Source organism: Aythya fuligula, chromosome 25, assembly GCF_009819795.1.
Source record: "Aythya fuligula isolate bAytFul2 chromosome 25, bAytFul2.pri, whole genome shotgun sequence".
NCBI classification, from domain to species: Eukaryota; Metazoa; Chordata; class Aves; order Anseriformes; family Anatidae; genus Aythya; species Aythya fuligula.
The window spans coordinates 794,664-808,764 of record NC_045583.1 but is presented as its reverse complement, the minus strand read 5'-3'; the positions used below and the strand labels follow the sequence as shown (position 1 = coordinate 808,764).

Here is a 14,101-nt window from a genome sequence, read left to right as displayed (position 1 = left end):
GGGAACTCGCTTTGAAGCAGCAGTGAATGGACGTGAAGCTCTTGCTGGTGAGGAGAAAGAGTTTTATTTTAGAAGACAGTCAGAGAAATAGGATCAAGCTTGTAATTTTTACCTTTTCTTCTTTGCCTTAGACTTTTAATCTTCCCTTTCTGGCTATAAGGTAATTATCATTACAATATTTGCATTATGTTTTAACATAGAAAATGACAAATGTTAGTAAATACGACTGCAATAATCTGAACTGCTGCATTTCAGTCTGTGGTCATTATGGCTTTCTGTATCACAGCACTGAGATGGTCATAAGGATATGGATTTGAAAATTTAGGAAGGGAATTGGTAGGGCTAACTCCTGAAAGAGCTCTGAAAAGCTACCAAACGTGTACAGTTAAAAGGCAGATAAATAGATACCACAGCATAAGGGCAAGGGGTGGACACAGAGCCCTAAAACAGGAGAGACAAAGCTGACAGACTCCTCTGCCTTGTACCACAGCAACGGGGTGGGTTTCTGCAGGCCCAAATTCTTACTCTGGAAGGGAACTTTCCTGAAGGACCTGATTTATTTTGTCTGAAGTACAGTGAAAAAATACCTCCTAACTGCAATTGTGCTGCTGCTAAGGTCGGGTGCTCTGATGCTTTCCATCCACCCAAACTTCTACAGCACACTCCGTAGCAGTACAGTAATTGCCTTTGGGTTAGCACAAATTCCAGGAATATTAATAGTTTTACGCTACAATAACAGTTTAATAGTGCCAAAGTTGGTTTCACTTTCCAGCTCAAGAAACAAACAGTAAGAAACGCGTGAACCATGAGAATCCTATCTGAAGAGCAACAGATCAGTAGATGGTGCATCTAACAGCTTACGGGAACTTAAAATTAGGTCATCAGGACAACCTCAGTGGAAATTTCAGTCATTAATAAGGATTATCTGGCCAGTCTTTTCCATTTGTTTTCCAGAATATAGTGCTCGCTTAGCACAGCATTTAGCTGGAACACAGACTCTTAGCTAGGAAGGTTACAGCACTGCAGAAATTCCTAAAGACGGTAGATTTCATTGTAAGTCCTGATAACTTTTGATCAGATCTGCCTAGCTATCTCTGCTCAGCCTATCATAAAATCAGCACATCCTGTTTACTCTTTCCATGTTGCAAAGCAGGCATCAGCTTGGAACCAGAAATTTTCTGCGTGTGTTTAGGTCAGCCTGATCTTTTATCTTCAGGAGCTCACTGCTCGCTCACCTCCACAGAGCACAATGAGCGTGTGCTATCCAAGTGGACGGCTGGCTTTTCCCCTCCCACTCCAGCAAATAACTCTGGCAATACGGCCGCCAGTGCAGCAGTTTAGGAGGATGTGGAGAGCCCCGGCAGGACGGCTGCTGCTGTGTCCTGCTGCCAGGCGCCTCCACGAATCGCCCCAGCGCCCCTGTCCCTCCTCACTGCCCGGTCCTGGTGCTGCTGCTCAGCGCCACGTATGTCTGCAACAGTTTGCATCCGTGCAGCTCACTCGTGGTGTTAGTGGGTCCGTCTTTAAAAGGATTTGAGGGGCAAAAATGCACATTGCTCCATTCTGTCCACTGTTCCCTAAATGCAGGAATACCAGCAGACTTTCCGCAAAGCAGAAGGTTCCTGCAGTGAAATCAGAAGTGTGGCAGCGAACTCTTCGTGTTTCATTGGTCCCATGGCACATCCTTGACACTGGTCGTTGTTAAGAGCAGTAGTTAATGGCTAATAGATTGGCCTGTTGATCCCTGGCAAGCTGCACTGTGAGAGCGCCAGTTTCTCAAAGCTCAACCCAGCAGCTGAGACAGCAGAATTTGGGAACTGATCAGATTTTTTTTTTACCCAGTCAGAGCAGCTGCTTGCTTGCATTTGCATAACTCGGTTCAGGTCCCAATCTCCTCTGCACCATTATATATCTGAAGACATTCCTCCCGAGCGCTCAGAGTTGCAAAAGCACCGTGGAAACCCAGGGAAGGTCTTGTAATATTTAGAAGAGCTAACATGGTTTGAGAGCCCCTGCTCCCCCAGCATTTTATGCCAGGAACCTGAAAGCATCATTTCAGAATTCAGGCCTGCCATACAGCTGGAGAGGAAGGTGATGGTCCCAACCCTGACAGCCCCTGCAATGCTTTCAGCACGGGGGATCCAGGGAAGTGCCCACACATGGCAGACCAAGAAGCCAAGCCCAGGGATGCCTCATGCCATAACTACTCCAGACCAATGTCCCAACACCCTGCAACAAAGCAAAAAAAAGGCCATTAGGTTGTAAAGGACCTTGCAATTGTCCCATTTGCACTTTTTTTTTGCACCAAACACACTTTGCAGCACGTCCAGATCTAATTCCGTGCCAACCAGCGAAGCCTGACTGGCACCTTCAGTGCAGCATGTGCATGCACCAAGCTCTCACGCACTGAGGTGGTAGGGAAAAACCAACAAAATCCAAATTATGGAAGCAGGTCATAATGAGTAGTCAGTCACCTGTTGTTGTGGCATAGGTATATTTAGGTTTCGAGTGCTTGCATGCTTTAGATTTCTCTTGCACTCGCATGCCTCTGCAGTTGGCCTCTGTGGGGTTCTGAGCAGCTGCTCGAGCTTGTGGTCATGTACACGGCCACTCCATGAGCATGTAAGGGGGCAACTAGGGGAGATTTTAACTCCATTTACCTGGTAACGGCTGTATCTTCTGCTTTAAAGCATATTACAACTAAATATCTTGATTGGCTAGAATTAATTTTGTTAATAATTAGCCTGTCCTGTTCTCGGTTTGTCCAACATAAATCTTTGCAACCCCTGTTGCATTACACACAAACAGCAGCACACTGGAGCCAGCCCTGCCTGGCAAAGTGTCTCGGGACAGTCCCATTGCCCTGATCCTGGGGACTTTGGAGTCCTGAAGACAGAATCCTGCCTGCTGAGTTCAGTTTTTGTGCTGTAAAACTTCAATACATTGCTTTGGGACAGGGAAGAGGAGGAAGCCAGAAGTTCTGATGATGCAAAATGAGCCAAATCCACTTCAGAAAAAAAAAAAACAAACAAGATCTGAGTTATCTAATAAGACAGAGGGAGAAATGAGTACAGCCCCAGCACACAGCTGGTACTATTCCAAAGACGGTCACCATTGCAACAGAGCTAGGGGTTTGTGCCAGGGAGGGGGGCAGCCTTCTGACCACAGCATGGACATTTGAGCACTGGGCACACGCACACTCAGGCAGCCAAAAGCTTTCCCCTTGGCTGTTTCTCTGCTCACCCCGTGCTGCAAAGGGTATGGAAAAGAAGTAGGATGCTTCATCATTCCCAGCACCCCCACCCCCCATCCCAAAGAAAAAGCCCTTCTCCTGCATCGACAAAAGCAGCAGGGATATTATCCCCTGTGCAGGGGGATAAGTGGCTTCTGCTGGAAGATGCTGAGAGCACTGCACGAGCCCCACACTTCATGCCAGACCTCAGACCTCCCCCCAAGGACTCAAGGGCCCTCCCAGGACCAGTCACAGCATCACTGCCTGGGGTGAATTTCTGCATTTTCCTTGAAGGAGCTGTTGCTGCCAGACACATACAGATAATCTGGGGGCTGTATCTGGAGCCCAGACTGAAGCCTTGCCTCCACTGCTGGCTCCAGGAAGCATTTCACCAATATATAACAAAGCAGCACTACTTTCCCCCTCTCTCCCCTCTGGAAAAGCGAGGACAGACCCGTGAGGGGCTGCAGCCAAGTGGCAGGAGCAGCACAGGGCTCTGCTCATCCGAGCCTCTCCCAGCACTGCCCCAGCTCGGGGCTTCAACCAGCACCATCCCGGGCACTGCAGAGCCTCTGACCCCACATCCATGCCATAAACTCGCTTCCCAGATACTCTGCAGGCAGCACACACTCTGCTTCAAGACTCCTGACTCTCTCACAACCCCCTGCAGCCATTTGCTGTCCCACATCTGTTCTAACACCCCCCACCACCAGCCCTAACGCAGGTCCCTTGCACAGCCACTTACTTGCACGCCCTTTCACACCAGCTCAGCAGCCTTTCCCTTATCTGGGCTCTGAGGTTTGAGTCTCACGCTCTGACTGCAGACAGCCGAGGCAGCAGCAAAAGTTCTCTGAAAGCAAGGAGGAGCAGGAGCTGTTTTAGCAGCAGGCTGGAAGGAATTCTGCCCCAGCATCTCCGGCGAGGCCGGGCAGCGTCACTCGGCGTGCAGGGCAGGGGGTTTCCACTCGCCCCGCTCAGTGGGTTGGTGTGCAAGTGCCCAGCAGATCTTTTTACGTAAGAGGCGGCTGTGCCTGCTGGGACTTGCTGCCTCCATTCAGCGAGCGGGGAGGGCGTTGGTGCCAGACAGCAGGACCAGGGGCAGTCGGAGCCACGCGTTGCTGGTGGCAGCACGCACGAGCTGTCACTCTTGCATAGGCACAAATTGGAGAAAGATGCCCAAATCCTGTCCTGCTCGCACACACGCAGACCTCGCTGCCACCACTCTTGCACACGTCTTTCTGTGTTCTTTCAGACTGCTCGATCTTCATTTCCAAGGGAGGTCTCTGTAATCCTTCCCTGCCTGGCAAGATGCTGCAGTCGGTAACCCTGACACAGCCGGTTGCTTTGGGAAGCAGTCAGAGCAACCGATCACACAAATTTTACCAAGAAGGGGAAAATCTGGACTGGGACCTGTCCTTGCCCCTTGCCACCATGGCTGGCAGTGCCCGGCGGGGGCGGGAGGGCAAAGTGGGCCCTTGCTGTGCCGCACTGTTTGCCTTTGGCACAGCGCGCTTTGTTTGCCTTGCTGGCTACCTCTGGGATATGTATGAAAAAGCATTTTTCATGCTCAGTGAGTAAATTATTAACCATAGACAAGTGGACACTGAGCAATTAGAAATCACAATACAAGGAAGAAAGAACAACAGAACACCTTTCATCTTAACACGGAAGCGAAGGCATTTTTCTTCTGCTGGGAATTACCCCTCATAAAATAAAACCTGTCACCTAATGCCCTGAAATCAAATTCCTGTGAACATTCATAAAGACTTTCCTTGGCATCTGTCATCTCTAGAGCTTGGAATAATAAACAGGTAGATCAACACTGGTGCTCAGAAATGCATCCTCTCACCACAGCACCACGCAGTGTCCTGCAGCACGCTTGGTTCGGGCCAGGGAAAACCACTTAGGGAATTAAAAGCCTTGGCTTTCCCTGGGCCATCAGTCAGAACAAAACATGGAAAGATCAGAAATATTCATCATGCTGGCTAGGGACACATTTCAAGAAACAGGCAGCTTGGCTTGGCATTCCCACCAGCCATCACTTTGGCTGGGATTTAGTTTTGGTGCAGTAGTTTTGGCCAGATGTACCAGTGATTCTCTAGGGGGTTTAAATCTCTGCGCCCTAACTTTATCAGCAGCCGAGGAAAGAAAAACCCAATGTTTCCACGTTCTTGAAGAAAACAGGGAAGCAATGGTATGAAATTAAATACTGGCTTCGGACAGGAACTCTGCTCTACAAAAGCAGGTTTTCTCAAGGAGTGGTTTTGGCACCCAGGCTCAGAAGGGAACAAGCCTTCCTTTCACGGCACAAACAACAAACTATTTCAAGTGGCATTATCCTGGCAAGGCAGCGAGCAGCCTAGCTCCGAGCCACCACCTGAACTCCCGGCCTGCTTGGGCTCAGCAGCTTTTGGGCCATCTTTGGACTTCAGCCTTGTGATGGGCTGTTCTGATTCACAAACCAGATGTCACCTCCGACTTGGAATCAGGTCTCTTCTGGTTTGGCCAAAAGAGTTTCTTGTGCTGCTCATATCCCCACTGTCCCCAGGGCATCCTGCTCCAATGGCTACATCACTGACTTGCAAGCCTCGCATTAACTGGCTTTGTGGTAAAGGCAGGTCCCTTCGTTTTACATGGCTGAGGATTGCTGCCTTGGTTTCAGACCCCCAGGCAGTTGCAGTGCCATGCAGCAACACGGGCAAGCGCAGACATCAGCTCCCCATTGCACATTAAATGGTTTGACTAAAGTAATTAAATGTGGTGTTTTTCCCTAGCTCTAATAGCCACAGCTCTTACCCTCCAGGCGTATGGATTATTAGGCGACTCGATCAGTTAATCCCTTTACAAGTGTGACTATTCGCCAACTTCTGTGCCTTTTCCAGGGAATGTAAGCAAAATGACTTCGCTGGCGTTCATCTTCCTGCTCTCCTTCCTCTCAGCTGAAGCTGCAAGAAGCAAATATCCTCCCAAAGCAGCAAGTAAGTGCAACAGGTGCCTGTGTGCTAAGACCAGAGGGTGCTTTTCTAAGGGGGAAAGAGGGTTTGGGGTCACATCTACCCCCTCCATGCCCATCGGTGCCGTGGGACCTTTCAGACACGTGAGGCTGCACAGCCCCAACCTACACCAGCCCCAGCACACCCTGCTCAGTCCCTTCGGGAGGAGCAGCACACCCAAAATTTACAGACATTGTGCTTTCTTGCAGTCTCAAGCCCCGTGTTCGGACCACGGCAGGTATATGGCCTGATCGATGGGTCGGTTACCGTGAAGTGCTTCTACCCGCCCACCAAGGTGAACAGGCACGACAGAAAATACTGGTGCAGGGAATCGTCCCGGAGCTGCCTGACCGTCGTCTCCTCCAACGGCTACACGTCCCCGAGCTACCGGGGCAGAGCCTCCATCAGCGACTACCCGGAGCAGGGCGTTATGGTGGTGAACATCTCGCGGCTGGTGCTGTCAGACAGAGGCACCTACCAGTGCGGGATCGGCCTCAATGGCAGAGGGCTCTCCTACAAAGTCAGCCTGGACATTTCCGAAGGTAATTACAGTATTGAAGTATTGCTTTTCTTCTACGTTTTTTTCCCTTTTTAATAGAGCTCCACAGGATGCCTGCCCAGGCACGGCGTCCAAGAGCTCAGGATGTTCCCTGCCTTCGGGAAGCAGCAGGGTTTTTCTCTGCTAATGTTTTACGGAACAGATTGCTGTCTGACCAAAAATCTGGCATAAAAATCCTAAGAGATAAAACCCAATAATGTCACAAACCTTGCTTGGAAACTGCTGAGAGCGGTGTGCAGGATGGCACGGCAGGGTACAGAGAAACAGCACAGAGAAACCCCGTGCTAGGAAAAAAAATCCTTTGGAGGCTTGGGAAGTAGCACTCGGCTACCAACCAAGCAGCCGCTGAGCGGTCTCTTTGCACAGGTCCAAACGTCCCTGAGGAGGCCGAGCTCTTCTACGTGGAGCTGCACAGCTCCGTAACCATGACCTGCAACTTTGGGGCGGACACCATCAGCATGAGGAAATACTTGTGCAAGATGGAGAAGGACGTCTGCCGCAACATCATCGACACGTATGGGAAGATCGATGAGGACTTCACAGGGAGAGCCCTGCTGAGCAACGAGAACACCGAAGGCGCATTCAGCATCATGATAACCCAGGTGAACTGGGAAGACGCAGGCTTGTACCTGTGCGGGGTTGGCTCCTATGGGGAGTCTGGAGAAACGAAGGAGCTGGATTTGCATGTCTACGAGGGTGAGTGAGCTATTCCCGATGTTTTGTTTCCTTTCATCTCTGCTTTTGTTTAGAAGCATCACTGACTGCCTCACGTTATTTAACAAGAGTTTTGTGGAGCGCTATTATGCTATCCTTTCATCTGGGAACTTCTATCTGATGGTGCAGCTACCAGCAGTGTATGAAACCATCACTAATAAAGCTCAGACTTGTGTCAGGACTCAGCTTCCCCAGCAGTGCTCAGCCACCTGCCCCAGCCCAGCGAGCCCAGAGCTCCCGAGGGCAGATTCTGCCTGCAAGCTTCAGACAAGTGAGCTGCCTCCTCAGGCCTGTCACTTTGAGATTTAAGATGCTGGAAGGAAAAGTCTGCCTTCCCTAGCAAAGGGAAGGAAACCGAGAAATGATGATACACAGAGACGACAACCACCCAGTGAATTTAGGAGAAGGAAAGGTCTGACAGACCCTCGGGGGTCAATTGCTGGCAGTGCCAGGATGCTCTCCTGTCGTCTGCACCCCCCAGCACCACCTAGCTGTACGTTAGCTGACACCAAACAGCTTTGTGTGATCTGATATTTATTCTCTTGGGAGAACACAACGTGGGCAGAAGTTAGACACGTATAAATGCTCATTGTATTTTTGTCTCCAGGGTCAAACGTTCCTCAAGGAAAGAGCACAGTAATCGGAGTCAAAGGAGGTTCAGTAACCATTGATTGTCACTATGATCCCGCGAAAAATTACTCGCTCAAGTACTTGTGCAAGTGGAGAAAGAATGGGTGTTCTCGGATCATAGAAAACACCGGCTTCGTGTATGACACTTACGAAGGAAGAGTGGCCATGTTCGACAACCCGCAGAACGGCACATTCAGCGTCATCTTGAACCAGCTGCGGGACAGCGACAAAGGCTATTACTGGTGCATGACGAACGATGAAAGGGAGAGGAAGTCATCGAAGGAGCTGAAGATCGTAGAAGGTACGAGCTCACACATTGCTGGTTCTCTGCTTGCTCCGTAGGAATGAAAACCTCCCAAGCTCCACAATGGAGCAGAGCTCACTTTTTTGGTAAAGACATTGAGTTACAATTTTGAACTCATCTCAAGGCAAAATATTGTGACAGTCCCCCCCAGCAGTCTTAGAATGGAAATGCAAGGTTTCAACATTATGCCTTGCAAAAAAAAAAAAAACCAAACAGCTTTCACCCAGAGATGTATGTTCAGCATCCCTAGTGTTAATTTAGCAATGTAAGGAGCAGTTTCCCTCAAAGAGGCATCTCCTGGTTCACAATCTAGAGATAGATGGTGAACAGCCCCGCAGCCTGTTGACTACAATTCCCACTGCCAAATCCCCCAGCATCATCCTCGGTGTTCTGTTTGCCCTCACAGGAGAGCCTGGATTAAAGGGGAAGGAGGACGTGCTGGCAGAAGTGGGCTCACGGATCGATTTAACGTGCTCTTACCCGTGCAAGTACTACTCCTACGAGAAGTACTGGTGCAAGTGGAGCAGCGACGGCTGCTCCCCCTTGTCTGCCTCTGACCAAAGCCAGCCGGGGGTGGACGTCAGCTGCAACACCGCCAACAAGACACTCGTCCTAACCTTCGACTCGGTGACCAGCGCGGACCAAGGGTGGTACTGGTGCGGGGTGAAGCACAACGGCCACTACGGGGAATCGCTGGCAGTGTACCTGCAGGTGTCTGGAGGTGAGCCCCAGGGGAAGGGTCGCTGGGGCTCTGCTGCTTCTCTTGGTGTGAATCACGCTGCCTTCTGCTGAGGGAAATGCTCTCCGCATCCACTAGGTTGCAGCACCTCAAAACAAAAATGCTCCCTTCCAGACAGCCTCCCAGACCAGTTGCCACCAAGATCACCCTGATTTCGTGCAGCACACCATAGGTGTTTGCATCCACTCTGCCGTTTCTGCCCCCACCTTGTTCCCTGTTAAAAAAAGCCCTCCAGTCTCACGTTTCCTTCCATACAATTTTCAACCCCATCCTTACTAATTACTGCTATTATAATTCGTAGCATCACGCAGATTATGCATCATCAGACACCTGTCACATGAAGAGCTGCATGTCACTCCAGGGAGCTCATTCATCTTCACAGGGAAAATACTAGGCAAAATACTAAGAAGGGCTGTCACCAATTCCCCTTGGACAAGCAAGGGACTCAGCTTCAGTGGAGTATTTTAGACAGAATACATTTTTCTTGGGAAGGGATATTATTGGAAGTAGAGCAGAATAAGTACAGCCTAGTGCTAGAGATCCCACAGGCAGCTGTCCCAAGTGGATGGTAGTCAAAGTGAAAAGAGAGAAACAATCTTTTTTCAATGTCTTTGGTGGGCAAAGAGATAGAAACAAAAGTAATCCAAATATTCAACATTTGTTCTGGAAATACTAGAAGCAGGACTTAGAAATGCCAGATTTTTTAGGAGAGTACAGGCATGGAGATCCTGCTTGAGATTTTTCCAATAGATTATTTGGAATAAGATTTCAGATCTCTAAATCTCATTCTAAAATAAGAGCCTCATAGGTACAGCCCCAACCCACCGCATTTCCACATGCACCAATATGTTCCCTGCAAGACTGCCGCTTGCAACTAATCACCCTTCTTCCCTAGGGGATGCAGAGAAAGTTGCCGAACTCAGCCCAGGGCTCCTGAATTTGGACACTTCCAGCAATGCTGCAGCTCCCAGCAATGCCGTGGCTCCTGGTGATGCTGCAGCTCCCAGCAATGCTGAAGCTCCCAGCAATGCCGTGGCTCCCAGTAATGCTGAAGCTCCCAGCAATGCCGTGGCTCCCAGTAATGCTGAAGCTCCCAGCAATGCCGTGGCTCCCAGTGACGCTGAAGCTCCCAGCAATGCCGCGGCGCCCAGCAGTGCCGACCGTGGCGTTGTTCCCCAGGGGAGAGCCTTCAGCGATGCTGGGGTGCAAAGTGCAGCTGCCTCTGAAAGGTCAGTCCTTCCCAAGCCTCCCTCACTACTTAGTTTTGCAAAGTTTACGTTAGTTTGTTGCTAACACACTGCATACCACATGTGTAGTTTAGCAACAGATAAATTATTTTTCCCCGAAGAACTAAGCTCAAAATTTCAGAAGAAAAGAAGAAAAAAGTCATAGCAAAAGGCAAGACTTGAAATTAATATCTAGCCCAGGTAAAGATATCATTTCAGAAGGGAATGACTGGAAATTCCAGGTAGAGAAGAAAATAATTAAAAATGCTTCTGTCAAGATTAGAGAGGTTTCCTTCGCACATTTACAACCAAGCTGCTAGTGTAGCCATTTTGGCACTACCTCCATCCAACATTTGTACTTATCTCCTTATGATGTCCTTAGATGCAGTTCATAAACTGAACTGCATTGTGCTCAGATTACCATTCTATATGGAGTTTCAACAGTTAGAAATTTACATATGTTATTCGGTTGTGAATGATCCCAATAAAACTGCTTCTCACAGCTTAGTGATCCATCTTTCCCTCCACTGCAGCTCTGAACAAAGTTCTGGCTCCAACGTCCTTACTGTAGCCCTGGCCTCCTCTGGCGCAGCAGTCGTCGTCCTCGGTGCAGCTTTTGCTGTGTTTAAATACCGGCAGCTCAAGAGATCAGGTGAGCCCCTGCCCTTCCCAGTCCCTTGGGACATTTGGGACATGGCCCCAGCATTCAGACAAAGGCAGCAGCGGCTGCTTGCAGCAGTCCCTGCGTGCTGGGGCTGCTCCTGGCGCTGCTGTGTGCAGTGGCTGGCTGCATGAGGGCACGTTGGGGACTCATCGCTTCCCTCCGAACAGACCTGGTGTCCGTGGGGAGCTACAGAACCAACATCAGCATGTCGGACTTCGAGAGCGTGAAGGAGTACGGGGCAAACGATAACGCCTGCATGAAAGCGAGCCAGGAGACTCAGCTGGGAGGGGACGGTACGGTGCTGGCGCACGGGCTGCCCCCAGCCTCGGGGCTCGCAGAGCCTGAGAGCCCAGGAGCCACCAGAACATCACACCCTAACGTCTCCCTTTCTGTCTGTGCAGAATTCATCACCACCACAGCCAGCGTTGAAAGCGCAGCTGAGACAAAGAAGGCAAAAAGGGTAAGAGGTAGAAGTGCACCCACTGACCTGGCAGGCACCAGCACAGCTCCAGCCCCGGCAGCGTCACCAAAGGAGCTGCCCACGCCCCTGGGCTTCATTTATCAAGGAGGTTCCCCATCATGCCTGGATCAGGCCACCTGCCTCCATGGGGCACCTTAATCCTTTCCTGACCCCATGTGTTAGCAGAGACACTAGCAGCAGTCGCTTTGCTTGAAACTACATCAAGCCAGCCTCAAGGAGCACCAGGAAGGTCGGGGTATGGTCCTTACTGTAGCTATAAAGCACTGGGACAAGCACATGGCCAGAGGCCAGAGCACTCCCCAGCCTCTCCCCAAAGCAGGGCTCCCACGCAGGCAGTGCAGGCAGGGGGGTCTCTGCCTTTGCGAGGGCTGGGGCTCGCTCCAGTGTCCCCAGTACTCCCCTGCCTGCCCCCAGCTGCCCTCCCCGCAGGAGAGACCATGCTGGTGCAGCACCACTCCGCACTAACACACGGTGCCAGGTCGGAGCACTTCTTTTTAGAAGTCCCTAACCGCAGGCTATGTACAGGTGTCAGTGCCAAGAGCCCAGAGCTGAGCAATAAAGAGGCCCTCATCAGAGCCAGGCTCCCCATGCTTTTAATTAAATCGCTTTTGCTGCCATTTCGTGCCTCGAGAATCAACAAGGATGGGCATTTTTGGTCCAGCCTGTGTGCATCATCCCCGATGGGAAATGCTTTCTGTGTGCACCCGCCACGTGCTGCCCCCTCCCCTGCCACCCACCACCACGTCCCTCACCGTGTCCCTCACCGTGTCCCTCACCTTGTCCTCTCTCCTTCTGCAGGGCTCCAAGGAGGATGCTGACCTTGCCTACTCCACCTACCTCCTCACCTCCAACGCCATCGCCCAGGGCTGTGCCCCCGGGGACAGCGCGGCTCCGACCGCGGCCCCCCCGGCCTGGGGCGGGCAGGTCTGAGGGCAGGGGACACGGGGACGCGGCAGCGAGGGGGTGGCTCTGCCGTGAGGCTCAGCAAGCTGCGCTGCTTACTGCTGTCACAATTTGCTATAGCTTGATCTTTTCCTGTTTAAATTCAGCTTCGAGCGGTGATTTTGTCAGAATTGTAGAGGCCCGAGCGCGGAGGTGCAGTGGCAGGAGCCCGAGGGGCTGAGACCAGCCAGGGTCCCTTGTGATGCCGTGGGTTCCCAAAGACCAGAAGATGTTTGTTTGTTTTTGTTTTTGTTTTTAAATCCCATTTTTTCCTAACGGTAGCTGAAAAACCCTTTACAACAATGACTTGCGCTTTTGATCCCTCTCAGCTTTCTCCCCCAGGGGCAGCACTGACAGACCAGGGGTGCCTGCAGCAGTTTTGTTCACGACCAATAAAGAATACAGGCGGCTTTCAGCAGACCGGGCGGGCTCTCATTCTGTGGCAGGGCACAGGGAAAGCACCTCTGAAGAGTCACAGCAAGGGCACGCGTGGGCAGGGACTTTCTCCTCACCCTTGGGACTGGTGTTGGGCATCCATCAGCCCGCCGCAAAAGCAATAGGGTCCAAAGTTTGTCATGACAAATATACTGGTGTGTTTTTGGTTTGGTTTGGCTTGTATTTTTTCCAAGTGCAAGCAGTCTGCTTTAGCCTGTCAATGAAAAGTGCTGCTGAGAGCTGCCACCCAGCAGCCCCAAGAGCCCCATGCCCTCTGCCTGCAAAGAGCATCTGCAAAGAAGCATTTCCCCTCTCGGTCTGTGCCTTTCCTTTGATTTCACCTCCTTGTGCTCTGGCTTTCTCCAGCATGTTTGACACTTGCTGTTGCATATGGCACAGAAGGGTCTGAGCCCCACAGAAGCAAGGGGCAATGGAGAAGAGTGGGGAACGTTCTGAGTAATGTTCCTCATATGCATTTTTGTCGACAGCAGCAATTTACCACAGAATGGCATTAATTAATACAGCGGCTTGTTGAGCAGCCTCTATAACGGATTAGGCAACAGGCATCGGTGGTTGCTGCCCCCGGCTGGTTTCATGTTTGTCCGGGCAGAAGTAATGATGGCTGTAATTAAAAAAAGTGTGGTCTCCTGGTCTTATTCTCAAGAGTGGGTGACCAAACAGAGAAAAATGATTTATTGGCGCATGGCTTTTGAAACAGTGGCACAGGCATTGCTGTCTGTCAGTCAGGTGTTGGTACAGAAAGCTGAATACCCCACAGATAAAGCAATTTGGGAAGCAGCGAAGATGAAGAAGTTGTGACAAAGCAGAGAAACAATTTTCCCTGAACACGAGAGTTTCTGCACGTCACAAGGAAGGAGCCAGAGTGGTGCCTGCTCAGCTGATGAAAGGCAGACGGGGACAGAGGAGAAAGGGCAGAAACAGCACAGACAAATTAAATTCCCTGAGTCTGTCTGGGCTGCGTGCATCCCTGACAGCAAATCATAAAATATAAAGAATAAGGATCCTTACCCTGGCTAGAGTCCAAGCCGACAGCGTTGCAGTAACACCATGAACACACTTCTGCTTTAGTAAAATATTAGCTACATTTTGAAGTGAAAACAGGACAATAGATCATCAAGGTCAGACAGTGGTTGTTCACATTACCCTACAGACACCGAGTTT

General features: G+C 50.6%; 1 protein-coding gene across 1 annotated transcript; it reads left to right on the top strand.

Moving 5' to 3' along the window:
* The first annotated feature begins 6,128 nt into the window (after positions 1-6,128).
* On the top strand, positions 6,129-12,472 carry LOC116498897 (polymeric immunoglobulin receptor-like). Its single transcript, XM_032203372.1, has 11 exons — positions 6,129-6,214; positions 6,442-6,767; positions 7,151-7,480; positions 8,106-8,429; positions 8,839-9,153; positions 10,076-10,148; positions 10,341-10,400; positions 10,931-11,049; positions 11,229-11,354; positions 11,463-11,521; positions 12,341-12,472. Exons 1-11 carry the CDS (start codon positions 6,129-6,131, stop codon positions 12,470-12,472), a joined length of 1,950 nt encoding a protein of 649 aa, XP_032059263.1.
* The last annotated feature ends 1,629 nt before the right edge of the window (positions 12,473-14,101 follow it).